The sequence below is a fragment of the Chelmon rostratus genome, chromosome 5, assembly GCF_017976325.1.
Source record: "Chelmon rostratus isolate fCheRos1 chromosome 5, fCheRos1.pri, whole genome shotgun sequence".
NCBI classification, from domain to species: Eukaryota; Metazoa; Chordata; class Actinopteri; order Chaetodontiformes; family Chaetodontidae; genus Chelmon; species Chelmon rostratus.
The window spans coordinates 16,179,263-16,206,565 of NC_055662.1; the positions used below are offsets into that span (position 1 = coordinate 16,179,263).

The 27,303-nt window shown below is 41.0% G+C and overlaps 2 protein-coding genes across 6 annotated transcripts in view; one reads left to right on the plus strand and one right to left on the minus strand.

The window, feature by feature from the left end:
* Nucleotides 1-4,968, plus strand: part of LOC121606403 (dmX-like protein 1) — a 56,037-nt gene extending 51,069 nt beyond the window's left edge. For all 5 annotated transcript variants that reach the window (XM_041936703.1, XM_041936705.1, XM_041936706.1 and 2 more), the window contains one exon: nucleotides 1,330-4,968. In XM_041936703.1, the coding sequence (XP_041792637.1) occupies nucleotides 1,330-1,569 (240 nt within the window). In that variant the 3' untranslated portion in view covers nucleotides 1,570-4,968. The remainder of the gene's footprint in view (nucleotides 1-1,329) is intronic.
* The window catches only part of hsd17b4 (hydroxysteroid (17-beta) dehydrogenase 4), a 28,688-nt gene continuing 6,234 nt past the window's right edge, over nucleotides 4,850-27,303 (minus strand). The window contains exons 9-25 of the mRNA XM_041936709.1: nucleotides 23,657-23,748; nucleotides 23,490-23,514; nucleotides 23,218-23,346; nucleotides 20,169-20,275; nucleotides 14,363-14,475; nucleotides 14,150-14,273; nucleotides 13,908-13,959; nucleotides 12,668-12,739; nucleotides 10,846-10,949; nucleotides 10,679-10,744; nucleotides 10,195-10,264; nucleotides 9,960-10,066; nucleotides 9,022-9,108; nucleotides 8,828-8,914; nucleotides 8,508-8,646; nucleotides 7,702-7,829; nucleotides 4,850-6,490 (exon numbers count right to left, since the gene is read on the minus strand). Coding sequence (XP_041792643.1) covers nucleotides 6,401-6,490; nucleotides 7,702-7,829; nucleotides 8,508-8,646; nucleotides 8,828-8,914; nucleotides 9,022-9,108; nucleotides 9,960-10,066; nucleotides 10,195-10,264; nucleotides 10,679-10,744; nucleotides 10,846-10,949; nucleotides 12,668-12,739; nucleotides 13,908-13,959; nucleotides 14,150-14,273; nucleotides 14,363-14,475; nucleotides 20,169-20,275; nucleotides 23,218-23,346; nucleotides 23,490-23,514; nucleotides 23,657-23,748 — 1,592 coding nt within the window. The 3' untranslated portion in view covers nucleotides 4,850-6,400. The remainder of the gene's footprint in view (nucleotides 6,491-7,701; nucleotides 7,830-8,507; nucleotides 8,647-8,827; nucleotides 8,915-9,021; nucleotides 9,109-9,959; nucleotides 10,067-10,194; nucleotides 10,265-10,678; nucleotides 10,745-10,845; nucleotides 10,950-12,667; nucleotides 12,740-13,907; nucleotides 13,960-14,149; nucleotides 14,274-14,362; nucleotides 14,476-20,168; nucleotides 20,276-23,217; nucleotides 23,347-23,489; nucleotides 23,515-23,656; nucleotides 23,749-27,303) is intronic.

Consider the following 27,303-nt stretch of genomic DNA (forward strand, 5'->3'; position numbering starts at 1 on the left):
TAATATATTTCCAGAGACAGCGGGTCTTTCATCTTTTAGACTTGAATATGTTGGCGCAGATCACACAGCTGTCACTCCAAGGATGGAGCTACTGCGTCATGCAGACATACAAGAAATGGTGCAGTGCACATCTGCTTGAAATTCAAATGACTGTCATTCTGGATGATCGCTCACAAAAAAAAACCTCCGGAGCTGCGTGTGATGTTTCTCATCTGAAGTCATTAATCGTATATTGGCTGATTGAAAATTTAACGTGGATGTCTGCAAATATAAGAGCTTTTAAAGTGTTTGATGGGAGTCAGTGGAACAGGAAGATTAACTAATACGTGCAGACTTATCAAATAATAACGCTCCCAGGCTGGGAATACGCCTCAAATAAGTTGCACAGAGCTCAGCATGGCTCTCAGTGGACCCTCATTGGTTCCTACTGAAGCTGTAAATCTTTAAAAACAGGTCACAAATATATAGTTTCATTTTTTAAAAAAGGCTTAACTGGAGTAAATAGTGTAGTTTGCTGGGGACTATTTTCAACTGTTGATGTGTGCCAGCGAGTGTTAAAGCACCAGGAAGGTGTATGTGGGATCAAGTAAGGGAGACAAGTTATATGTTCCACCAGGTTGTGATGCTGAAATCATGGAAAGTAAAAGTGATCCCGCTGATAAAGTAGTGAACAAAATGCTTTATTTATTTAAATAAAACTGTTGTTAATTAAATTATGTGGCTAATTGTAATTGCATTCGTAACATCATGAAATACAGCTGGTGGGCAACATTTAGCCAAACAGGAAGCGGTTCAGCCGGCTGGAAACTGGGAGGGAAGAAGAGAGATTTTACAGATTGTTCTGAACAAACTCAGCCTACAGTGGAGAACAGTGCTTCGTGCTGCTGCCATCATTCAAACTGTCGCTCTCTCTGCGTCACACAGGCCGCCTCTCTCCTCCTCCGCCTCTCCTTCCCTCGCTCACTCCTCCTCGTGACTGCTCCTCCTTCTACTTTCTGTTCAGTTTTTGGTCACATTTCCTCTCTCCGGTCCTCTCCTTCCTCCTGCAGCTCTCCCTCAGACCCGCAGCCTGCCAGCTTCCCTGCAGCTAACGTGAATTTCCAACGTCCTCTCTCTCCTCTTCTTACCGTTGGGCATTCAGAGTCACACACATAAAACATGTTCGAACAGAAAGCTGTTTGTCGTAGGTTTGGAATGAGCTCCGTCAGGCTTTGACGAAGCAAACGATGCTTGTTAGCAGGATCAGTTGATTGTTGACAATAAGAAAGATCTCAGCAGACTTCTTCTTTAATGTTCTGTTGATAAGGATCTCTATGCTAACTCTTCCAGGTTTGGAGCCTGGCCACACAGTGTCCGCTCTACACCTTTCCCAGCGAACACGCCCGCCAGTCGCTCTTCAGGAACCTGGGCACGGGGGTCATGCAGATCGAGGTGGGACCGGCCAATCACATCTTTTCCTGCGGCGCCGACGGAACCATGAAGATGAGGATCCTCCCCAACCGCTTCAGTGTTGTCAGTAACAACAACAACCACGGCAACCTCAAGACCGATGTCAAGTTCATCATATAGACAAATGTAGAAAAATAAGGTGTGAAAAGCAATTAAACTGAATAATGTGAAGTGCTTTGTAAATGACCAAGCAGAGTTGCCAGCTGTGGACATCCCTGATTGAAACAGTGGCCGTCATGGGCTCATTTTTGGGGAATGATGCCGTGGCAGAACAATGACGTCATCAGTGTAAATGGAGGTGGGTTATTCACTGGATTTACTGACTTTCACGGAGTGTGAGCGTGTTGTCATCTGATCCAGGGGCCAAAGAATGATCACATCTGCCGAGCTTCATGCGGCACATTTACAGCCGACCAAACACAGGAGCCTCTACGAGTGTTTTAAACTGTAGTGGAAGTTGAAGTGGGCACAGTCAGTCGGAACAAACTGAAAAGGAGACAGAAACCCCAGCCGGAGATTCTCCAAAACAAACTCGGTTTCTACTGAACAGCACGTGGAGACCTTTTTTTTTTTTTTTCTTTTGCACAAGCTGTAGAAGGAGCAGGAGTGACAAGAGACTGTAAAGAGTTTAAAGCTGCAGCATTGTTCTTCTCATACAGCATCACCTTATCGATTAGCACATATTAGTAAAGAGGTCATGATAGTGGAGGCTCCTATGGAATCACTGCTGGAGTGTTTGGCTGATAAAATCCAGGAGTGTGTGTACGCACTGTGCGGTACAGGGGCGGTAAGTGATCCCTTCAGGGGTTTGAACGTCACCACGAGACTGGACAACACTGCTGAACCCGCTCAGCACAATGCAGTAAGACCAGTGGACATCGTACAAAGCACATCATACCCAGTGACGAGGATTCACGGCGCATTCTGGTGCTCCATGCACATTTCTGAACACAGCAGAAATGCAGAGGACCAGGTGCTCTTAAAGGATTACAGGATGTCAATTTCATATCACTTATTGCTTCATATTTTAATTTACGGATGATGGAATTTCCCAGCCTGACTTGAAATGAACACTTTGATTTTATAAAGGTGGAAAGAATAAACTCATTTTCAATTTAAAGCAATAGTTTGACATCATGCTTTCTGGCAGAGAAGACCGATATCACACCAATGAATCCCTTAAAAGTAAAGCAACATCCAGCAGCTGGTTAGCTCGGACTGTTGTACAAATTAAACAAACAGCATAAAACATGTTAATTAGTGGTGGTGGATTTTGTTGCCCTTGGACATAGTCGGGCTAGCTAGCTAAGCTAACCTGCCGCTGGCTAATGCTTCATATTTGACGGGTAGATGTGAGAGCGGTGTCAGTCTTCTCATCTAGTATTAACTGTCCGCCAGAAAGCAAATGCTTGTATTTCCCGAAATGTCGAAATATTCTTCAATTTGTGACTTTACATGTGTGCCACTACACGTTCTATTAGTTCTCATGGACTACCTGAATGCGCCATTTCTCTTACTCTATTTGCACATAAAAATTAAGCTAAAGTATATGTAGTGTAATGCATATAACTACAAGACCGGATGGCAGTAAAGCAGTCCAAGCCTTTGGTAGTAAGACTAATATATAGTACGGTGTTTGTTTATCCCGGCCTAGATTTAACCAGTGGTATTATTATTAAGTGTCCTTAATCTCTGAAAACTACTTCTGCCATGCTGGCACAGTACTAAAGTACTGGTGGTCCTGATAATATTGATATTAAGTTGCACAAAGTAGCTTTAACTTAACGCGGCCCTCATTAGTATGGGACACCATGAATAATCCATTTTCTGGCTGCTTTTGTTTTTTTGAAATGTTAAGCTTAAGAACATGTAGCAGGAAACTTTGCTGATGACAATGGAAAGGGGGTTTTGGGGGCAGTTAAACACGTTTTAATGAGTTTTCTGTTTTGTTGTGGAAATGTTTTATTCCAATAACAACGCACTTCCCTTTCATTGACTCCAAACTTTCATTTCCATATGGACCATGATTGAAAACTGCCTTGAAAACAATATTGTTTGCCTTGTAGTCATCTTAATTTTATTAGCAGACTTGCTCTATCTGGCTTCCCATTCAGTTCCTTTATCACAAGTAATTACTTCAGCTTCACTTTTTTATTTTATATATCATCCACATGCAGCACATTGCCTTCAGTACTTGCTTGAAAAATGTAATCTAGGTTGGTGTGTAATATGATGCGTCTTCCACATAAATATGGAAGGGGTTCAGCTGTCCTATAGCCGTTTAGTCTGAAGGAGTGTAATCCATCAAACGAACTACCCGTAGAACCTTGTTGTGCTGCTGTAGGGAAACAAAAGTACGTTAGCTTTGATTTCAGGGAGGATAAACTGAGGAAAACCTTTTCAATGAAGCAGATTTATTGCAGTTATGTATATACGTAGACGCATAGACAAGGCTTCTCATAGTGATTGCATAATCTTAACGACTAGCTGTAGATAAACAGTGGGTAATGACAAAAAAGTCACTTTATGAAGAATATCATTGTGTACAAATATAGGTATATTTATGAAATATGTTCATATTTAGGATCATAGACTGATTGATCAAAGGTCACATGTAGACTTATTTCCTGCTTTTTTTTCATTGGGTTGCCATTTCTTTCTTTTCTCTCTGTCCTGATGTGGGCTTGAAAAAAACGCATTTTGTTTTCCCACATATCAAGGTGGTTGGAAAATGGCGTGTACTCCTGCAGTAACTTGAGAATAAAATAATTTTTATCAAAGCCAAACTATATGTACTCTTACAGAAGCTGGAGAATAAAACACATTTTATCAAAGCAAGTGCTTTTTTCCCCAAATATTCCTTTAAAAAAAACGAATGAACAGATTAGTTTTACACATCAGTGTAGTTGGGTGGGTGTAAGTAGACTAAACACAACTCACTCGGCTTAACTAAACAAAAAAAAATGTATTAAACTGACTTCTTCCTTTTTTCCCCTCTTCAATCTTGCAAATGTGAATTTGATCAGATAATTCTAATTTTTATAAAAAAGATATTGTGTAAATCGATGTATAATATACAGAAAATGTACCGATGTAATAAAACAAAACGATGGAACTGAGCAGATGTTTTTTGTAATGTTGAAAACAGTCGATTGTAATTATCTTTGAACAAACATTTTGTTAATGTTCAACTTTCACATCATCTTCGCTTCAGTAGAATGCATTTTATTAACTGTCACAAATTAGGGGAATTAGTTTGGGGGCAGATTTATAATAATATACTCATTACCTCATATTTTTGACATTAGGAGGTCCATTACCTATTCAGCAGTACCTTTTCTGAAAATATTGCATACACTATAACTAATATAAAATATATATATATATAAAATGACTCATCTCAAGCCAAAGAGCCACGTTTATTAGATGCAGTTATATGTACACTGTAACAATTACATAGTATTAAAATGACTTGTTTGTAGTCTGAATAACTATTTCCATTAAAGCAAGTAAAACCATTGATGTTCATCACAGATTAAGAATAAGTGAAAATCATTATTTTCATAGTTAACTACATTTTATTAAGTTTCTGTTATGACAGCAGGTATATAAAACTGTTTCTGAATTAAAACTGTGGAGTTTCATTTTAAACAAAAGTTAAGTTTACTATGTTATTCACCAAAATACATAATGTGTATCCTTCAGATCAGAACGTTTTAAATGTGTTTCCATCCTCAGAACCCTTGCAGAGCCTGTTCTTCATATGATTTCAATCCTGTATCAGTTACAGCTATGGTTGCTTGCTAGCAGTCTTCTTCTCTGCCTTTGTTGGCATATTGCTATATTTCTTTACTTTATTTCTTTCTATCAGTGGAACTGCATGAAACCAGTAGCAGGAATATCGTGTCGTCTGTGTGCTTGTGCCTAAACATAAAAACATTGTTTCAAAGTGCTACTAGTGGTCAAAGACTCCACAGGGGGCCTTTAAACCTGCAACAACTAATTTTTCGTTTGTTTGTTTTTTTGGCCAGTCGGGGGCAGCAGTTGTGAAGTTGTTAGCAAACCGTTGACACAACAATGCAGCACAACATATGAGGTCATTTTTGAGTCCACCAGGTGACTATCAGTCCATTATTCACTCTCTTTTAGTTCTGGTGTTGGTCTCCAAACTCCTGAGGGATAAAAACGGCTCTTCAGTTGCTAAAGGATGTTGACCAGCTAGTTGCACACATGGACGTAGTCTCTGTGACGTCCCCCATCGGTTTCTGAAGAGCCACGGTGAAGCACGGTGTCTGTGACTCTGGCCACTTCCACTTTGGCTTCAGTTTTCATCCCTGGAGGTTTCCCGCTTGGTCACCAACTGTGTGCGACTGCCGTTTAGTAGTGAGCAGGTAGCATACAGTTTGTTTGTTTTGTTTTTTTTGTTTTTTTTTTTTACACTGTTTCACTGAAAACAGCTGCCTGCTGCTGCTGAGAATGATGCAATAAGAGCGTGGAGCGTGAACAAAAACAGTAAAGTTGCAGGTCGGGCAAACAAAAAGCTGAAACTCACTATAAAGCTCCATAAAGCCGTAAAATGCTGTATTAAACATAGAGAAATGAGCTTTTAGTCTGACTTACTTTATTTTCATACAAGAGCAGCCGTTGAATTCATTGCTGTTGCACTGACATGAAAAATTCAGTGAGAACTCAACATTACTATACAGAACATATATAACATATATATCTATACAGTCTTTGCACTTGTTATGTTTACAGTGAAAGTTAATTTACAAGAGAGAATTCATTCTGAAGTAGCAGTAGTGCTATTAGGTAATTTTTCGTGTGTTTCCCTCGAGAGGCAAAGCATGTTAAGCACACACACATAAATCAGGGAGAGGAAAAAGCTGACAGACGGCGAGCTGGTCGGCTGGTTAGTTGCTGAGATCATCCAACGGGTTTGCCGAGGAGCTCACAGCTTGGCGTAGTCCTTCAGGATGACCTCCAGCTTCTGGCTCAGCATGATGTTCCCTCTAACCTTCAGCTTGCCAGAGAAGAACGCCTGGTAGAACAACAAGGACACACTTGAGAGACTTTTTCCTCTCCTCTGACTTCTATCTGGTCGGCTGTTAGTTGTTTTCAAGTACACAGAGAGTAAAATGGGGCCAAGGCGCCTGTGGCTAACACTTCGCACAAAAGAAAGAGAAATGAGCCAGGTCTTTGGCCAAAGGGAATAATATGTGACTACTGGTGTTCTGGCAGCAGAACAATGAAACAACATTCATATTCATAAGCTTCAGAGCTGAGAGACTCAGCGGAAAAGTCTCGTTATCGGGTGAACTGAAGTACTGATGACATGCGGCGCTTTCCTCGCTAAAATCAATCACGGGAAGGCATTTACGACGACCCTGGGTGACAGTAAGCAGTGTCCTTTTTAACTCTACCAGCTAATCTTCCTCCGGGTGCTCCTTTTATCGTCTGAGAGGCTGGAGAAGACCCTGCCTGAGGGATCTTCAGCGCTGACACTCTTCATAAAGCACACGCACACAAACAGGCCTCAGATCAATATCAAGCGCGCCAGGAAGCATAGAAATTCTGTGCAGTGATGGCCACTCCCTGTGACGGATGAGATGCTACAGACATTACAAGCAGCGCCGATTGATTGCCCGCGCTGAGTGCTTTCTGAGCTGCCTTTGATAGATCATTGCCTTCCATTTTTCGTCCGACGTGATGAGATCAAGGGAGTCGTTGTAACAGACTGAAGGGCTCGTCAAAGGCACTTTCACTTTAATTAAAATGTACAAGAAGTGATGCGAACGACGGGAAGAAGACGGGGTTTACTGTATTTCATCATTAGAGCATCTGTTTTTAAAACTCGGGCTAAATTGCTCCCTGCAGGAGGTGCTGAGATGCACAGTCGCAGTTTAAATCTGGCTTCCACATGGATAAACTAGCAGGGGAGAAAAGGCCATTGGCAGCACAGCGTTTCAACAAGCCTTTTGTTAGACAGAGATTCGCTGGGTGGGTTAGCATGCAATACTGGAAATGATTTTTGCAGTATCCTTTAGCTATGTTTTGCTCATGACAGCTTATCCTGGTTTCCAGAAACCCGCCTCAATTGAAACTAGAATATTGTGGCATGTTAACACCTTGTCCAGGATACTGGATACTGAACAGGGATTAACAGGGATTTACAGGTTTTTCATGTTCCAGGTTCCATGTAAACGCCACATCCCAAATACAATAAAAAACAAGTACATCCAAGTGTATTACCTTCTGAGGGTTGAGTTTCCCCTGCACCACCTCCATGAAGTCTTCGTCTGACACGGTGAAGGTCACATCCGCCTTCCCGCTGTAAGGGCCTTTCTGCAAAGAGCCGCTGCCGTTCTTCAGATCAATGGCTGGAGGAAGACAGCGGCGGGGGAGGGGGTGAAGGCGGAGGCAGAAGATGGAAAAAGTCAAACACTGCTTTGTATCTCACTTTTGTTCGAAGTTATTATTTGGCCATTAGCACCATTTTTCTCCACGTGCTAACGGTGTACTTGACAGCCTGTTAGCAGCGCGTCAATCTGCGTCACATGAACCTGACAGCTCAGTGCTAGTGTGGCGCCGGAGAGGCTGATGTGTTAACTCGCACTTGGCTGAAAACGACACCGGCAAATATAGAGCGAGACACTCCAGCGAGCAGAAATACAATCATTTAACGCTGAAGGAGGTTCATGCTGTTATTTTACAAATCCATCACAGTCTCGACCCGCTCAGTGAGTTGTTGCTACGGAAATGTAAACGAGCGAAACAGGAATCGACTGGGCAGCGCTGTAAAGGTAAGCAGCCGCCGCCTTTGTCAGACATGTTTCACAGACAAATCACACACAAGGATCTTCTTTTATCACATGAACATGTTATTTTATTCTGTGCTGCAGCATTTTTAATGTCTTCAATTGTCTTTATTATTCTACTGTATTATCACCTTAGAATTTCCTTTTGTGGGACAATAAAGATCCGACCTGAACTGATACTTTCCCCATAATGCAGTGACATTTTGTTTAATGTGTCAGAACGGCATTCAGTGCACTTACTCCACTGTGCAGCGTTCTTGCCATCTTTGGTGATCTCCCAGCCAAACACAGCATTCACCTTCTTGACCAAGTCTGAGCCCGAGTCTTTAATACGACGGCCGATCTCTGCGAACACCAGCTCGCTCTGAAGGCCTTCTCCCTGCACAAAGGTGGAAGAAACAGATTGTTGGAACTATATTTTCAAGTCATAGATTTTTCAAATTCATTTTGTCTCATTTGCCTGCAGAACTAAAAGGGAAGGACCCAGGGCCTCCATGAATTTGATAAAAGGAAAAGAAGGCGGACCGTTGTTCGAAAGGAGCATTTTCAGGCTGACGTACTTGAGTGAGATTTTCCGGAGAAGCCTCTGCTGCGCCGTGTAAATCCACGTAGGCCCCAGCTAGAACAACGGCATCCGTCTCCTTCACCTGGATGGAAGAGGAGAGCGCTGTTTCAGAGAGCAGCACTGAAATGACAAGTCAGACTCATTTATTCAGGACTCGGATTGAGATGCACACTAGCGCTGAATACTGACTTTGCACTGGATGTGGATTCTGTTGCCTTCCTTCCACATCTCAGTCTGCAGCGACTGACCCGGCAACACCGGCTTCGCAAAGCGAACCTGAGGAGGGGATTAGGAGAGGATGGCGTCTGTCATTAAGTGATTTTACAATATTAAACAAGACTTCAGATTCAGAGAGGGGTCAGATTCACCAAATTCTCTTAACTGCCCACATTTGCTGTAAATCGCTCATTTTAACCTGATGTATTCCACCTGCTCATGAGTAGGTTTCATTTGCATAATCGACTCCCCTTAATTGCCGTATCAGGCTGCCTGTTTCTGGGCCACTTTCATTCACAAAAATATCTCCCACGAGTAAAAAGAGGAATTTCACACTGCAGAGCGTGAAATCCTGCTGTCAGAGAGCAGCAGACAAAAACAAGGACAAATTTAGGAGCGTCTGTTTTATATTGCATCAGGGATCCCAAACCATGTGGAAAATACTAATAAGTTAGCCACAATGTGACTGAAATAAGGAGGGAATGGTTTGACATGAGTTAAAAAAAAATAAAAATCAACCAGAACTAAAATGTGAGGTGGTCAAAGGGGACGTAACAGCCATGAAAACAGAGAGAATATTACACAGTCGATGATGTTCCACTGTTGGGTGCAACAAAGGATGTTAACCTGGAAAGCAGCTTGCATAAAGACCCTTAAGCAGTGGATAAGATGCTGTGCCAAAAATAAACCATTAAATCTAAACTAAGACAAATTAATTTTTTCCCCCTTTGGAGACAGGCCGATTGTCTTTGCATGACTCGACCTACACGTATGGATTACTTCCTTTGTACAAACTCTCTGAAATCACTCGAACGCACCACTGAAGAACAAAGCTGTTCACATGAGCGCTTCTTGAGGCCCAGGTGTCTCACAGAGGGTACGGCAGGGTGTAAATCACAGGTAACGCTTACCTTGATGGCCTTCATTCTGGAGGGGTCATTGTCGGCAAACTGCTTGAGGACGTGTCTCGCAGCAAAGCCGAATGAGCACAAGCCGTGAAGGATGGGAGCCTTGAAACCTGACCAAAGAGCATTTTTAAGTACAGCACATTTAAAGTATAAATGAGATCAAAACACATCATTCGACCTCAAATACAGGGGGAGGGGACGACATCTTCGATGGGAAAATAGATGTGTGGACCCTCACCTCCCATGGCAGCAAAGCTGGGGTCTATATGAAGAGGGTTCCAGTCTCCACTCAGACGGTACAAGGCCGCCTGTGACCACAGGGGAAATGGAAATTGTTTAGATCTATATCTAATTCATAAAGCCCTGAACTTTTCATACACAGATGTGGGATGAAATTAAATTATCATGAAGGCAATAGAAGAGATACCTAAAATAAGAATGTCTTTGAAGTGATACGGTTGCAGTCATTTAAATTGCTCAAGGGATTTCGTTTATTATCCCCGCCTTTCTTTTTTATATTCTGCTGCATCATACAGTTAGTGTGCTTTTTTTAAAACCGAATGAAAGTCCTGTTCAGCGCTGCTGCTGGCGCATCTTCACATTTTGTCTACGGCATTATAGTTATTTCAGAGGCAGAAAACAATATGTCCTATCTTCACCCACATGTTATCAATGCAACTGATTTATTCTGCAACTAAACCCACACACACACACACACTCACTTGGTCTCTTGTGGTAGCGTCAACCACCACAGCATCTGGTGCCCGCTTAGGTGGAGGCAGAGAAGCCTGAAGGGAATCAAACAAAACAAATCAGATATGAGGCAGCGTTCTATTCTTGGCCTTATTTCGTCCGTTTTGGTGACGCAACTCAAATGTGAATTACGTACTTTGACTTTCTCAGAGGTTCTCCTCCCTCCAAACCCTCCCGCTCCGACCACAAACACCGAAAACTGGTTGTAGCAGACCAGCTCGTCGCCACTGTAGGTGTTTACTGTAAAGCAGCAGATTCAAACTTGAGGTATTCAAACTATATCTGTGCTGAAACAAGTATTCAGAGTTAGTTATTATAAATATTATGAGGGAAAAAAACACTTCTTGCATCAAAAGTAAAAGCAGTCATAATGCAGCACATTGATCAGTGGAATATCACTGAATGTTACATTTTTGGATAATTATTACTGCAGCATTAATGCATAAGCAGCACATTAAGGTTGCAGAGGGTTGAAGAGGAGCTAAGTTTAATCTATAAAAATCCACCATATTTAAGAAAAGTGATCAGATGTCAGATGCAGTCAGCTATTAAGTTTTTGACCGATAAAGGTGCTATGAGGAAGTTTTTAAAAGCATTTTTAAGCAGTTTTCTGAGAAAACAGAACAAAAGTCCTTTATCAGGTTAATTTTCTTTTCTTCTCAGAAAAACAACCTGATGAAGGTCAGTAAAGAAACATGAATCCTTTCTACAACCAAGTCCAGCTGCCTTTGAATCAACCCTCCATGGAAAACCATGACCTGGACGACGACGACGACGACGACGAGGAAAGAAGAAAAGAAGAAGAAGAAGGAGCAGAAGGAGTAGAAGAAGAAGAAGTAGAAGGACTAGAAGAAGAAGAAGAAATAGAAGTAGAAGAAGAAGAAGTAGAAGGAGTAGAAGAAGAAGAAGAAGAAGGAGTAGAAGAAGAAGAAGAAGAAGGAGTAGAAGAAGAAGAAGACTGCTGGTGAGCAAACGTGGATACTTAAAAAACAGCCTTGCGATGCTTTTAATGAGGAGAGAGATGCGTTTGTTGGACGTATGAAACACTGAATGTAAAGAGAAGTGTGTTTGGTACACGGTACCTTTAGATAAATCCAGTAAAGTAAAAATTAGGATATTTACCTCTGAACTGTAGTTGAGAAGAAATATCAAGAAATACTTCAATATACCTCAAAATGACACTTGATGTACTTACAGCAGTTCTGACTGTTTTACATGTTTAGTGAAATAAATACAGTAAAGTCTTCTTTTCTATTTTCTTTTACTACAGCTTTGTTATTAATAAGCTTTAACGGGGCAAAAGTGATGTATTATTACGTTTATATCCGCTGCCACTTTGACCCTCAGTCAACACAGCTGCACATACCATGACATTACGTGTAACAATAAGCGCAGTGAAGAGAACACCTGCTTCCTCATTACAGCACATCTAGAGTAAAATTAGCCACATGGAAGCTGACTGTGAGGAGACAATTAGCTGCTGTCAGAAGGAATCAAATCCAGACTCCTGTCAACCTGCTGGCTGCTTCTTTTCATTAGGTCAGTTCAAAATATAAGCAGGCATAAAGGCACACAAGCTGCCTCTGCAGGACGTGACCGTGACGTGTCGTCCCAGCCAGAAATAACTCGTGGAGGATAACAGAAGTTTAGTGTGAATAAAGAAATTACATTGAGTTTCCCTCCGTGGCTCCACAGGGAAGCTCAGGTCCCATGTTATTTGTTTTAAGTCGGATTAATTATAGATCAGAGTGGTTCTAATATCATCCATCTCTACAGAATTGTCAAACAAAAACATGAGCCGTTCTCAGTCCATTATTTCAATCCCCGCAGACACAGGCTGTAAATTAACTTTCATTAATTGAGCCTGAGAGGCAACTTTCAGGAAAAGACACAGTGAAGTTAAGAGAACGCATGAATATGGAAGAAATGCACTATAAGATAAAAGCTGTGAAACTCACCATCCAAGAGGATGACGGCTCCAGATCCTTTGTCCAACACGTCCCCTATGCTGGCCTCAGAGGTAAGTTTACCTGAAAATGTATTTAATTCATTTACATTCGATTTAAACAAAGTATTTTAATTTAGTCCCTTAGGTACTCAATATGACTAAACTAACTCTGTACTTCATGTCATGACTGAGCCCAGACCCACTTCCTGCCTCACATGTATTATCATTATGTTTGAGGTCATTCCACTAAACTTCGTGCAGCTTGGAAGTTAACTGCACATCCTCAAAGACTCTCAACACAACTCCTGATTGTGTAAAGGATATTACTGCACGGGCTCAGGAACACCTCGTAAAACGGCTGTCACAGTAAACACAGTTTGTTTGCAAATGACTGCATTCTGTTTTTATATACGTTCAACACAACATCACAAACTTATTTGGAATCAGGGTTGCACAAGTCAGTTTTTCTGCAAAAATGCCACCACAAAATGGGAGGATTTGCCAGTTTTCCCGATCTTCCATCATAGTTCACTGAATTGTTTGGGAGACGTACGATGTGGTAAGATTACAATGTTAATTTTCCACTGTTTTCACAACTAATCATTTAACTGAAAATGAATCAATGATGAATCAGTAATGAAAATAACCACTGGTTGCAGCCCTAATTTGTATAACACAAGAAAAATATAATAGCGTCGATATAACTGAGAATGAAATGTTTTAAATGTGGTTCGACTTTGAACAAATCAAGCATGGAGATGTCATTTCTGGTTACCATCTTTGTTTGAAATGAAAAGACACACAATTTTGGAAACAGCGGCAGCCGATGTACGGACAGTCACAAGAGCCCGAGAGGATCCATCAAATATCTTCTAAACAGCAGTCAGGTTGTTCAATGACCTGCTGCTTATGATCAATGCTCAGAGATTTATCTTTTAGAATAACTAAAGCTTAGCCCCGTGACTTGAACGTAATGATAATACATGAGAGACATAAACTGGGGCCAGACTGGTCCATATGTGGTCATTTCCTCAGCATGAACATGCAATTATAGGATATAACAGTTAAAAATATAACCTGGCTTAACACTAACCTGGCCCACATCAGGAGGCATCATAAAAATGGGCTTGGTTTAAAATGACTCAGTGAGACACTAAAGCAGCTTTTATTGCTCTTATTATAATGTAAAATGTGCAGTGATTATATTAAGCATTGAAGTGTTTGTACTCTAACAGCAGAGAGGGAAATACCTGAGGTTGGTAAAGGCCTGTAAAGCTCCAGATACTGCTCCCCGTGTAATATCTGACACAAAACAGCAAGAACAGCTGTGACATATATACCAACATCTTAAAGCCTCATTAGCACGAGTAATGTGTGTATTACTGCTGTTCTTCTTGTGTGCACGGCCGTGTGAAATACACCATATGGATACGTACACACAACATCAAACACGTTCACATACGCAAAAAACAGACAAAATGTGTTTTCCAACCCGTGTAAAATCTATGTTGAGTCCGGGGACTGAGCTCAGGCTGCCATCCATCATGGCTGTCATGGAGGGAATGACTCCAAAGGTGGGGAGGCAGCTGAAGTCTGGATGGCCTTCATACAGGAACCTACATGAAAATGGTAGTGTTACTGAACTTTGATTACAAAAATAAAATAAAAAAAAAGTCGACTGTCACAAACATGCACATACACACACCTCAGGTGGTCTGGGTCCTTGGTGGACATGCCGACCCCCAGTGCATACAGGATACACTGGGTGTGGGTGAAGCTGAACGTGGTCGGTGGTATTTTTTGTCCCACTGCCTCAGCCTGAGAGGAGGGGAGAGGATTTCAGAGTTTATCGGCTGTACAACGACATAATGAGGGCAGAGAATGAAGAGCTATCCTGCAATTTAGACGGAGAAAATGACCACGTCATTTTAAGAATTTGCAGAAAGGTAATGAGAGTCGCTCTATGGTAGATTAGCTTCAGGGCTCAGCCAATAAATACAAATGCTTTCATAAACACAACACCTACAGCGTGAATTCATCCATCTTAGCATATATCACATCATACAGGTGGAACACAGGCACTGACTGTCAAGCTATTAAAGCACCTTTCTTAACAATGGCGGGCGGTCTACTGGATCGATTGACATGAAATTTTGTACAGAGGTTCCTGGTTCCCAGACGATGAATCCTACTGACTCCTGATTACCGCTTGACTATTAATCTAGCGCTACTGTCAGGTCAAAATCTACATTTTCTCAGACTTTGGTTTATGACCAAACATCTACCAAACTAATGTATAAGAGTAAAAGCAGTAAAAGAACACATAGCAGTGATATTTTCAATACTCAGAATTTATAATATTGAGGGTCATAGAAAAGAACAATATAGAAAAGATAGAAGTGAGCAAAGCAAATAAAAGCTAAATAAATCTAAATGCAGGTAGAAAACAAGATGCAAGCTATAAGCAGCAAAATGGCCATTTGGTGTAATCTGCACCACCAGCAGTCTTTAGTTTGAGGACCTGTGGGTCTCACAGAGTTAAGGGGAATCAGCAGTTCAGAAATGACGTCCTGCAGCCAGACCGGGGGAGAGCTTCGGAAGTGATCAGCACAATTTTAAAACGGATCCTGAACTTGACTAGTGGCCAGGGCAGACAGGCCAGAAGTGGAGCGGTGTTCGATTTGTGCTTGCACTTCTATTAACGAGCAGGCTGAAAATGGACTGAAGCTCCTGAAAAGCATAGCGCAACAATCCAGCTTTAATGACGCAGAATCATGAATGCCTTTTAAAGCTCAGGAAGGTGGAGCCCTTACAGTTGTAAATGTTTTAAAACCCTCATCAATCCCAGCCTGGGATCCTCTGGCAGAGCAGCTTTGAAACTCTCTGTCTGCTACTCTATATTTCAATTCAATACCATATTATTCATTCTTTACACTCATTTCTACAATTTCTACAATATTTAAGCTCATCTGTCTTTGAGAACTCTTTCATTTATTATTTATTATTTTATTGTTTTTTTTATATTTTGATTTTTCTATATTCTCTGTGAGCACTGTTTTCTTGCAGGGCCATAACCAGGAGTTTGGGCTGAAGTGGCCCCAAACCCCCCTCCCTCTCTAAAATTCTCATTCTTTTAACTACTTGGATTTTGGACCTTAGTAACAGGTAAAATAATTCTTTCCAGGCAACTTCTTTTGAAATTACTTGGAAATTTATTTCGGAACATAAAGGTCCAAAGGCAAAAACATGCAACTTATTATTTGATTTGCAAAAGATAATAACTCCAGAGGCTCTGTAACATGCGGTTTCCTGATGCAAAGAATTAGATTTGATAAATGACATCATAAATCCTTTATCGTTTATTCATTTCGTTGGTGTGCTATATGACTGAGACCCATATGCTGCCAATCGGTGTGGTAGAGAGCAAGGGATCCAAAGCGCTAGTTCGGTTCCTCAAGCGTGAGTACGACATGCCATCGAGAGCTACTGTGACTACAGGCATTGAAAAACACTGAGGAGAAGATGGATGAGCTTAAAGTTAAGCTAGCGAGGGCAGATAAGATAGCTCTGACCACTGAGTGGCCACACAGCTCTCAAAAACGAAAGCTTAATCACACACAGCGACCTGTCACTTCATCAATGCTGACTGGGAGCAGGGTTTCCATTATCCTCTAACTTTTATTTTTACTAGGAAAATCTACTTAAGTCCGACATATGTAGTCTCTCCGGTCATAACGTAAATAAGGCCTGAGTTAGATGTGAAAATATTTTGGCCCTACACGCTGCCCCCCCCCCCCCCATAGCTTCTCTGATAACGGCCCTCTCTCACAATATTTTCACATCTAACACGGTGAATTAAGGGTTTATTTCACCCAAATCAGAGTTGATGGTGACTGATGGAACAGTGGAAAGAAAAACCAAGGTTTTAGTGGGTTTTATTTTGTTTCTGTCGAGTTTGAATGCAGTGTGTTTTGCAAAGAAAAAATTACTGTTTTTGTAAATGGAGTTTGGTGACTGGTGTCAGGTGTCAGGTGTCAGACACCCAGAATACCTACCTGAGCCTGTCAGTGGCAAAAACAAACACTTTTAGTGGACACACTCTAACGGGTTTTATTGGTCCCCAAGAACTGCGTTGCAGTCGGGTGAAGTGATCTGCTGGACCAATTCCAAAATGTTTTACAGCTATTAGTTATTTAGACCCCGAAATATGCAAAAATACCATAATTACCCTTTTAAGTGTCTAGGTCAAACGAGCAAGAGAGGGAATCCACGACTAGAAGCCACAGTTCAGATGGCTCCTTTAGGTCAAGTAGGATTATTAAATCAGACAACTGATTTACAAAGAGATATTTCTGGCCCTCACATTCAAGTATCCTGTAGAGCACACAATAAACATCCCATCACAGACATAATCGTCCTGCGGTTAATGTGGGAATTAATCTGTTTTCTGAACAATGCCAGAGTCCCAGTAACGGGGAGCTACCATTAAAAAACGTAGCGGCATATGTAAGTTTGAAAAAGTTGTTTTCTTTCCTCCCTCTTCTTCTATTCAATGTACAGTCCCAATTATTATCTCAATAATTGATTCACTGTTCGGTCTATGGAACGTCAGAGTGGTGAAAAATGTCAATCACAATTTCTTAAAGCTCAAGGTGGCATCTTCCCTTTGCTGGTTTTGTCTGACCAACAGTCCCAAAACCAAAAGATATTCATTTTACTGCCTAACTATAAGACTGAGAATAAGATAAGAGAAAAGCAGCAAGTCCTCAAAATTCAGAAGCTTATAAGAAACTTGCATAAACACTCCAGGAGAACACAGCTGCATGACACATGTGAATGTGTGGCAGAGCTAACGTAATGCTGCTGATGTTTACACAAAGAGCCTGATTATAACGTGGGGTGTGTAGCAACTTGTCAATTTACAAACGACAACTTTTCACGTTCCATTTAAAACTGCGCTTTTTACGAGGATTTTTTTGGGCCTGATCATCTATTTTAACTTGTCATTTACACCTTCGTTGCTACGCATTTCACTACATTAACTGAAATGAGCTGTCATCCGAGCTGTGGGCGCCTGGTTACCCAGCAGAGCTTTAAGTGGTCTCCCTTGTGGTGCAGACATGTGCCTGTGCCAGATATTAATGAGGTGGGCAAACGCAAAAAATTGAGAAAATCAGAAAAATACCTTTTCAATTTAAGGTTTGATTGCTCTGCTAATGTAACTCCAATCCAGCGACTGCACACTGTGCCACTGGCGTCCGTGTTGGAAAGCAGCCTGCATCGCCCTTACACAGGCTGGCAGAAACACTTTCACTTTCCATTATCGGCCAATTAAAAGCAGATTTAGCCCATCGATGCCCGATGGTGAATTAAATAGAGTAGGTTTGTCAAATGGTAATTTTTACTTATACTTGAGTACATTTGTCATGAGTATTAGACATGAGTGAGAGGTGCACGACATGAAACAAATACAAGCACAGTGTTGCATAATTTAAGCGACACATCAATGTAACTAACATGCCAGATGTGTGCAGAATTAGATAAATATACAAAGTCCACATGCGCACACACTTTTAGCACAAAGCCAAGTCAGCTGAGGACACAATGCTGATGTTTGTCTTGAGGCTACACTGTGACTCTGTTCCAAATCTCCAGTCTAGACAGACACACACCCACAGCCACAGCGGAGAGGACACTGATACTGAAGCAGGCCGGTGAGCACTGCTAATGACTCACAGGATGGAAAAAAAAGTGAGTTTTCAAAAGTTAATATCTGGTTACTGCCAGACGTAGACTTAGAAGACTAAGATATAAAATGGGCACTGATATTAAAGTGGAGTTAATCATGGCGTGTTACTGAAGCGTTGATGCATTTAAAAGAGAAGAAACAGAAGAAGATATAACAACCATGCACAATAATGAATGTTTTATATAGATAACTGATCATTGTTATTGTTTGTCTTATATGCTGGATCATTTTATACTTCTTGTTGTGTGAATATCTGGACAATTGTTGCATGACACTAAAAAAACAACAGATCAGGTTCTGCAATATATATAATTCCACTATTTAAATAATTTAAGATTTTGAGTAACATTTTCTCCTTTTTCTTGACAGTTTGACAGCATACATGCAGACAGGAAACATGGGGAGGGAGAAGAGTTCAGCATGCAACAAGGGTCCCTGGCTGGAATCTGGGGATATTACGGTTTATACGGAGTGCATCAAATCTGTCAGGCCACTAGGATGGCTTCGCAGTGCTTTACTTCCTGATACTGATAAGCTTACAGATACAAGTTGCACCAGTTGCCACACAGCACTAAACAAAGCATTCATCCTAATTAATATCTTTAATGTGGTGACAACACAAATCAGGATAACTGTTAGAGTATCGCCACAAGAACCGAGTAGTCTGTTGACGTAGTCTCATTATTGCACGCCACAAATATCTGAACAGAAAACGGGGACTGTTCCTGCAGATAATTATTTCATGCGATACACTTCTACTTGTGGTTCAATGTTTTATTCAAGCAGCTCAGCCGTGTGTGAGCCGTAGCTCACTTTGTGATTCACTGATAGGGAGCAAAGTAAAGGAGCGCCCATCCAAGGAGACGTCGCTGCACCATTGTGCTCCGACATCTTTTGTACATCGCATTTGAAAAGCTAATCCGAGCTGGCATTTCACATTTCCAGGAGACATCAAAGTATTTATGGACGGTGTAGCAGCTTTGCTCGGAAGGTTATTAATGCAACCGACTAAATACAGTGCGGTGGTATTAAAGAGTTATGAGTTGCCATGTTTGAAACAGTCTGAGATTTTACAGCTCTGCACTTTCAAAAGTCATTATCAACCAACCGTTAAAGTTGGCACTACAGTCGCAGTAGGAGGAATGATAGAAGGAAATGAGGTGGAGAAAAACACTGATGGACACGAAGTAGCAGTGGTGAAAATAAGGTTATGAGTTGCAGAGGCTGGAAAATAATGATGGAATAAAGTCAGAATGAGGAAGAAGAGGAGGACAGTGGAAGGGGATAAGTAAGATAAAGTGAGGGAAAAAAGTGTAGGTAAACGTTTGTGTGTAAGTGACTCACAGGGATGCTAATTTTTTTTAAATGTGTCCAGTACTGAGCAGGAGCCGAACAGACACAAAACTGGCTGCAACGGACTCCATCCCAGCGTTGGATCGTCAATGTACGTCCACTCAAAGTGCTCGTCCTTGCCACTGACAGGCTCAGATCGTTATTCTATGTGTCTGACCACATTATGGAAATCAGAGCATCCCTAAAGAGATACCTTTTTGATAAAGACTAAGATCCTTTTTGTTTAACCAAAAACAGTCCCTACATCACTCTCGCCGAAGCCACCAGACTCAAATACACATTTTCCAACTAACATTACTGCATACAACAGGCTGAGGAAACTGAATTCAGTCTCTTCTAAGACTTTTCAAGGTTTACCCTGCATATTACTGTAAAAGGGAAAAAAGCAGCATTAGTCAATTCAACTCACAGGATTGATTCCTGAAGACGAGGCTGTAGCAGATGCGGTTGGATTCGCACTGACTTCTCCTTCCGACTCCACTTGAGACAGCGCAGATATAATTGACTGTAGAGACTCTACACAAAGGTGAGAGATGACAGATGAGTGGAAACGAACCAGAGCAGGACACAAAATAGTGCAACAGTGCACACTAAATTAGAAATAAAGGCAGCATGGGTATATTGAAATGATGAGCTCTCATGACTGGCAGACAGCTCCTTGTTAGTTAATCTAAAGCTTTGTTGAAGAAAAAGAGACACTTTTAAGAATAAGTTTATTTGTATTTTTTTGATGAACACCACCTTTTTGTCTGTACTCTAAATGTGAAGCTGCTACCTTATAAAGTTTGGAAAGAGCAGGCAACGGCTAACATAACTCCATCCAAAAGTAAGATAATCCAGCTACCAGTAGAATTTCTACTTGCCAGCTGCTGACTGTTGCTTCATATTTAGCGCACAGGCATGAGAGTGGTATCAATCTGACGCTCTGTGACAACCTGAATAACTGAATGAGCATGATTCCCAAAATGTTCAACTTACTCAACATATTCCTATCAGGAAAATTGACCGCACACAGCGAAATGAATGCATTTTATATTAATAATGTAAGAATATTCTAGAGTATTTCTTAGTGTACACTCATGACAATTCTCTGCAAATTATTGTTTTTAATGTTTTCAGGTTTGATATCAGAAAGCTTAAGTAAATTTATATTGGTTCTTTATTTGAGAGTTTTTTAACTGGATCCACTCCAGCTCTTTGTTGTCAAGATGAAATAGTCAAATTATAATCGCACCAAGAAACTTTGCTGATCTATCAATAATGTGTATGCTTTCACCTAGAAATCAGGGTTATAACAGCATCCTTCTACTGGTGCCTCTGATGGAAAGTTTAGGGTCCCCCGTATCTGAAGATGTGTTCATGTATGGGGTTCAAGTCATCACCCAGATAACTATCACTAAACCTTGCAGGAATGAGATTAAGGATTTTTTGCTCCAACAGCTCCAGAAAAATTTTTATCTTGAGTTAAATGGATCAAAGCAAAGTTAAATAAAGTTCCAGGGAGATGTTAACACACAATAAGAATTTCAATCTAGCACATGCTGATCCAGGAGCAGCTTTAAAATGGACGGGCGTGAGATCCACGTGCGTTAAGAACGAGCGTGGTCAGTTCTCTGCTCTGCAGCAAGATTAGCTGTTTAGATACATTAGAGTGCACACACGCTGTTCTCAGTTTGCCTAAAAATAAAATGCAAATATATCCACCCAGGTAACACAAGCTATGAATACCTAGGAAGATTCAGCCAAAACAAGGGGAGACAGCTGAGACAGAGTGAGACTGGGAAGACCGCAGCCACTAATTACCGTCACTCAGTGGCAGGCGGTTACAGAAAAGAGGCTGCAACAAGTCTGTGTAACAAGCTACAAATGAGGAGGCACTACAAAGCAATGCTAATGAGGCCAGCAAGCGCCCTGTGGGACTGCCACCCTCGTTCAGTTAATGTTAACCTTTCTTCGAATGTACATCTGAGAGCGTGGAGAGGGACGGAGGAGGCGGAGAGAAACAATAATCAACATTTGCCACCTTCTTGTTGCGTGAGGCCTTTCGGGAACAGCGCTGAGCTCGTTCACACTCAGCAACATGTTCACCTTCGGTTCTCATCTCCTCCACATTCGCCTGATCTCTAACACCATCTCACCCTCGCCTGATGTTGCCGAACTCGAACTGTAAATGTAGATGAGCTGATAGTAAAGGGGCACATCTGGCTGAAGGTCAGGTGGTTTCAGAAGCTTCTCAGTTTCCAACACTGTGACTGCATGACAACTGCATTGAACGTGTTCGCCTCATTCAACATTCTTCAGTGTTGGAGCTCTCCACAGGTGGTGCTTTCATTATGCCTTCTGCTCTGCTCCATACAGGCTGATCACACCTTTAATTAAGTGTATGCCCCAAGGGAATTTAAATACTAACAATGACCAACTGTGCCGTTTCCTTCTCATATCATAACAATCTACCAGTGTCACACACTGTCACACTAAAATAGCTGTCAATGCCTAATCACAGAGATCAAAATCTTCTGTTTGGCTAAACATTAGTCCAGAATACTGAAAATCTGTAAACTCTTGAAACAAAAGCTTGACCTGCTCCTTGTCATTTCAATACAGCCGTGAAATTGGGAGAAGTTTCTGGCTTTGCTTTATGTTACAAATTATGCCAACTACTGCCTGCATTTCTCGAGTGTGTGTAATATGTATGATGTCTCCGAACAGCTTTTTGGAGGAAACTGAATTTGATGCTTTTTAAGACTTTTCAAGACCTGTAGAGACACTGTTTAACAGACCTGTCCGGTTTTCACACACACAACTGTATGCAATCACATCTTTTCATCATGTGATTGCATACAGTTTGTTGAGGTAGCAAGCATTTAGGAAGGTAGAGATCTCTCCCACTGTTAAAATCCTTTTTTAAAACATGAAAGATAATAGTTTCTTTAGGGTACCAGGCAGACAACCTATGCAAAACCAAAGAGCAAACTGCACACTGAGCATGGTTACTTCATTGGTAAGTATGGGATGGCTTTGATTAGATTCAATATCTGCAATCTGAATCATTGTGACTCAAAAAAAAGTGCAAAAGCAGAACAGCAGGGTTATGAGGAGGGGGAGGGGGATCCTACTCAGATTCAGGCTCAAATAAAGTACATGAAAATGGCAGCATCTCAACTCAGGAGGAGCAGGAGCTGTGAGGTTACTGGTTTGAAGAGAAAAGACCATGTTCGCAATGTATAAATGACCATTAAAGACAAAGGAATGAGACGAATTCTCAAATTCTGTGGTGCATGTTTTCATAAGGATATAAACCATTAGGCCACAAGAACATGACATCTACTGGTTATTATGTGAGTGTGTATGTGAATGCACATGCAAGTGTAAAGGTGTGCGTAACAGTATGCCCATACACGTACCAACACATTAACCGCTATTTTCTGAGCATGTATTCATCCCAGTGCACTACTGACCTTGTGCGTTTGCAGGCTTGGTGGCATCTGTAAAGTCACAGATTTTGTCCCACTGGTCCCTGACAGCCTCAAGGGTCATGGGTTGGTTCTTTTGTCTCACAGTGCAGCCCTGAGTACGCTCCCAGCGCACTGCACACATGGACACACACAAATAAAGAGGTCACTGCATAGTGAAAATCACGCACATACAGTACTAGTGAACCAGGGGCTAATGAATATGAATATCATAGATGCATACAGACACCTCCTCAGGAAAAATACACAGTACTCACATTTACCAATCCAGCCTGCACCGACCTGAAAGGCAATGAAACATGAGAGGGTGAGCAAACATGCAGATATTGTACAATACTGGCCTATTGCTGTTTTCAATGACAAAAAAAAACAGACACAAACTGCAGGCAGCACAGTGGGAGAATGTGTTTTTTCTTCTGTATACCTCAAAAAGTCCTCCGTTTTCTTGGCATTGTTCATGGCAGAGCCAGAGGACCAAGGGAGCAACATACTCAGGCTTCAGAGACGCCACAAGGTCTAAATAAAACAAAACAGACACAGATACAGTACAGCAGAGCCTCTTTTTATTGCACATCTGTTATACAATTGACCTAAACAGCAAAGGGGTGCTTCTGCTTCAGTGTCTCTGTGTGGTAGTTAGTGTATCATTAAAATTATGTTGTGTTTGTGTTATGGGCTCATTTTGAAAATACTGCAAGTACACGGTCTGAGTTATTAGACAAGCCTTAAGCATTTGTCCTCTTGCTACAGAGCAAACAGGCATGAATTACAAGTTGCTGTTTATTCTCAACCATTTTTAAAATGACTTGCAGGGAAAAATGACCTTAATTTACATTTGTATATAGCTAACTACAACCCCTATTCAAAAAGGCTGGCATGCTGTGTAAATGGAAATAAAGACAGAATGCAGTCATTTGCAAATGAACTGTGTTTACTGAGCCCATGTAGTAACATCTTTTATTCAACCATGTGTTCACAAAGTGGTGAACCTCGCTCCATCCTTGCTTGTGAACGACCAAGCCTTTCCAGGATGCTCCTTTCATGATACTATCGCCTGTTACCAATCAACTTGTGTACCTGTGGAATGGTCCAAACAGGTGTGTTTTTGGAGCGTTCCACAACTTTCCCAGTCTGTTGTTGCTCCTGTCCCAACTTTGTTTGAAACGTGTTGCTGCATCAAATTCAGAATAAGCAGATATTAATTAATGATTAAATATATTGTCTTTGTACTGTTTTCAAGTAAGTATATATCAAAAAGGATTAGCAAATTATTACATTCTGTTTTATTTAAGTTTTACACACTTTCTTGGAATCAGGCTTGTATCATTAAGTAGGATAAAATATGTCTATGATGAATCAGCATGCACTGAAATTATGCTCTGTAACTTATCAAAAGCCAGGCAATATATTTGATACATCACAGTCCTATCATTACACAGAACTTTTTACCACACACTAACCTGTGTGCTTTATTAACATCATTTTCTGATGGACAAGTGATGATGGGCATTCTGTTTCACCGCACGCTGCTTTGTTTAGCAAGAGGAGCTTTGTTTGGTTTTCTAGCAAACGTCTGAGTCAGTGAAAGCAAACATATGGAACCAAGTCATTTACTGAGGTGAGGGCATCCTGTGATAGTTGGCACGGCGCAGTGTGACAGATGCTACTGTAGACCAGCACGGCAGGGCAACAAAACCATTCCTTTAATCTGTCGCTTCATACCCCCGTCAACAGGGCTGCAGTCACAGAGCATGCACAATATGTTCATCATGTATAGACATTTGCAGAAACGTTTGGTGGGTTGGAAAAACATTCCCCATGTTAAGACACAAAAAACTACTTTTCAGTTGCTGACAGGCTGTCATTCTGAACGTTGATATTTCAGCTTTTTGTTTGACATAATGCTCAAACACATCGGATCCCAGGTTTATGGGCTATTCTGAGTTATATTTCATTGTGTTCACATTGGGTATCCAACGCTGCATGAACTTCTGTCTGAAATATTTTTAACATGAAAAATCTAAATGTTCTATTGGCATACTTACTCACCTTTTTGTGAATATTTGGAAGCACAGCTAACACCTGCAGTAAAGTAAGGAGGCCAGAGCTGCCTGTTTAAATCAAGGGCTGACACATTAAAACTTTTAAAGCACTTACAGGATGCATGATTTCATCATGGTTGTTGGAACAGAAAAAAAAAACACAGCTCTTGAATATTAGATGACAAATTTGCATGTCAAACGGGAGTGCTGCTGCCTCACATTTTGTAAATCAACCTTACATGGGCATTACATTATGCAACTGCTCTAAAAAAAGAAAAGCTGTGATTAAAATATATTTGTCTGTTTTGGCGTGTCCAAAAAAAACAGCCTTTTTCCATCTATCTTTTAAAATGTTGTATTTTACTTGATCTTATGCATACTATGTTATAATTTTATGCTGTAATTTGATGATTTCCTTATTTTTATTTTCATACTTATTCTACTCTATTTGTACCTATATTTTATCATTTTATTCTGTGGTTTTATGCACCCTTTTTTTTATCTTCATCCTTATTATTATTATTATTATTATTATTATTATTATTATTATTGTTATTATTATTATTATTATTGTTATTATTATTATTATCCAGTGGGTTTTATTTTGCTCCAAAATGCGCCAAAAACACCTGTTTGGAACATTCCACAGGTAAGCAGGTTCATCTGTAACAGGTGATCGTATCATGATTGGGTATGAAAGGAGCATCCTGGGACTTCCGGTGCACCTCCATGATGGCAACAGCATAAAAAGTGGGCCTCCCGACTTTGAGTTTTAAACACCCTATCTATTTGTCAATAAGCAAGTGTAATACGTGTTAAATATTAATTACAAAGGGCATTGACTATGAAGAGAGGAAAATCAGGAAAAAAGTCTCAAAAACCCGACTTATACGTCGAAGGAGACGACAAACAAGATACGTTAGCATCGGAGCTAACGGAACAGGGTGAAGAGCTAACCCAACTAACACATGAAAGGGGGGCGAGTCCGAGCAGCCAAAGTGGTCCAGTCTACTAGAAACATGGCAAACTTGGAGACAATACTTCGAGAGTTGCGAGATTTTCGTCATGAAAACTCAGACACTCTTAAAGAAATTAAAGAAGATATTAGAGTTGCAAACAACAGGATTGACAGCGCCAAGAGGCGGATCGTGGAAGCTGAGGAGCATCTGCAGTGCATTGAGGATGCTACACTTGAACTCCTGGAGCTACAGAAACAGCTTGAAACCAGGCTGGTGGATCAGGACTCAGGGCTTTGGCGTTGGGTTGGGGCTACTTTTCTTTTTCTTTTTTCTTTTCTTTTTCTTGGAGCTGCTGGACACATATTGACAAAGCTAACTGCAGCAGAGAGGGCCCACTTCTCCTGGGAGGAAGAGGACATCACTCAGTGCAGACTTGTCATCGGGGCTTATTTAGGGTCAAAATGGCAAGGTGAAAACCAACAATGAATGCCCGTGACCTTTGATCCATCTGGAGGCACTGCATTGAAAACGACATGACTGAATAAAGGATATGACACCAAACAACATTCTGCACATGTTGGCTTCATAGTAAAAGAGTGAACTTCCTGCAGTCCAGACCTGTTTCCCACTGAAAATGTGTAGCACATTATGAAGTGCAAAATACGACACTGGAGTCCCCGGACGGTTTTGCAACCAAAGTGCACATCAAGTCCACATAAAGTGCACATCAAGCAAAAATGGGAAAGACTTTCCCTTTCAAACTTCAACAATTAGTGTCCTCAGTTCCCAAAAAATTACTGAGTCTGAGAAAGAGTGATGTAACACAGTGGTAAATATTCCCCTGCCACAACATTTTTGGAACATGATGCAGGCATCAAATTCAAAATGAGTGTAAATTTACAAAAAAAAAACAATAAAGTTTGAATATTAAATGGCAATGAAAGGCACTCCCAGGAGCCAGTGTTTGGTTTGTCTGGTCTGCGCTACTGTAGAAACAGGGTGCTGCAACATGGTGGACTCCACAGAGGAGGACCCATGCTCACTCAGTAGATATAAAGAGCTCATTCTAA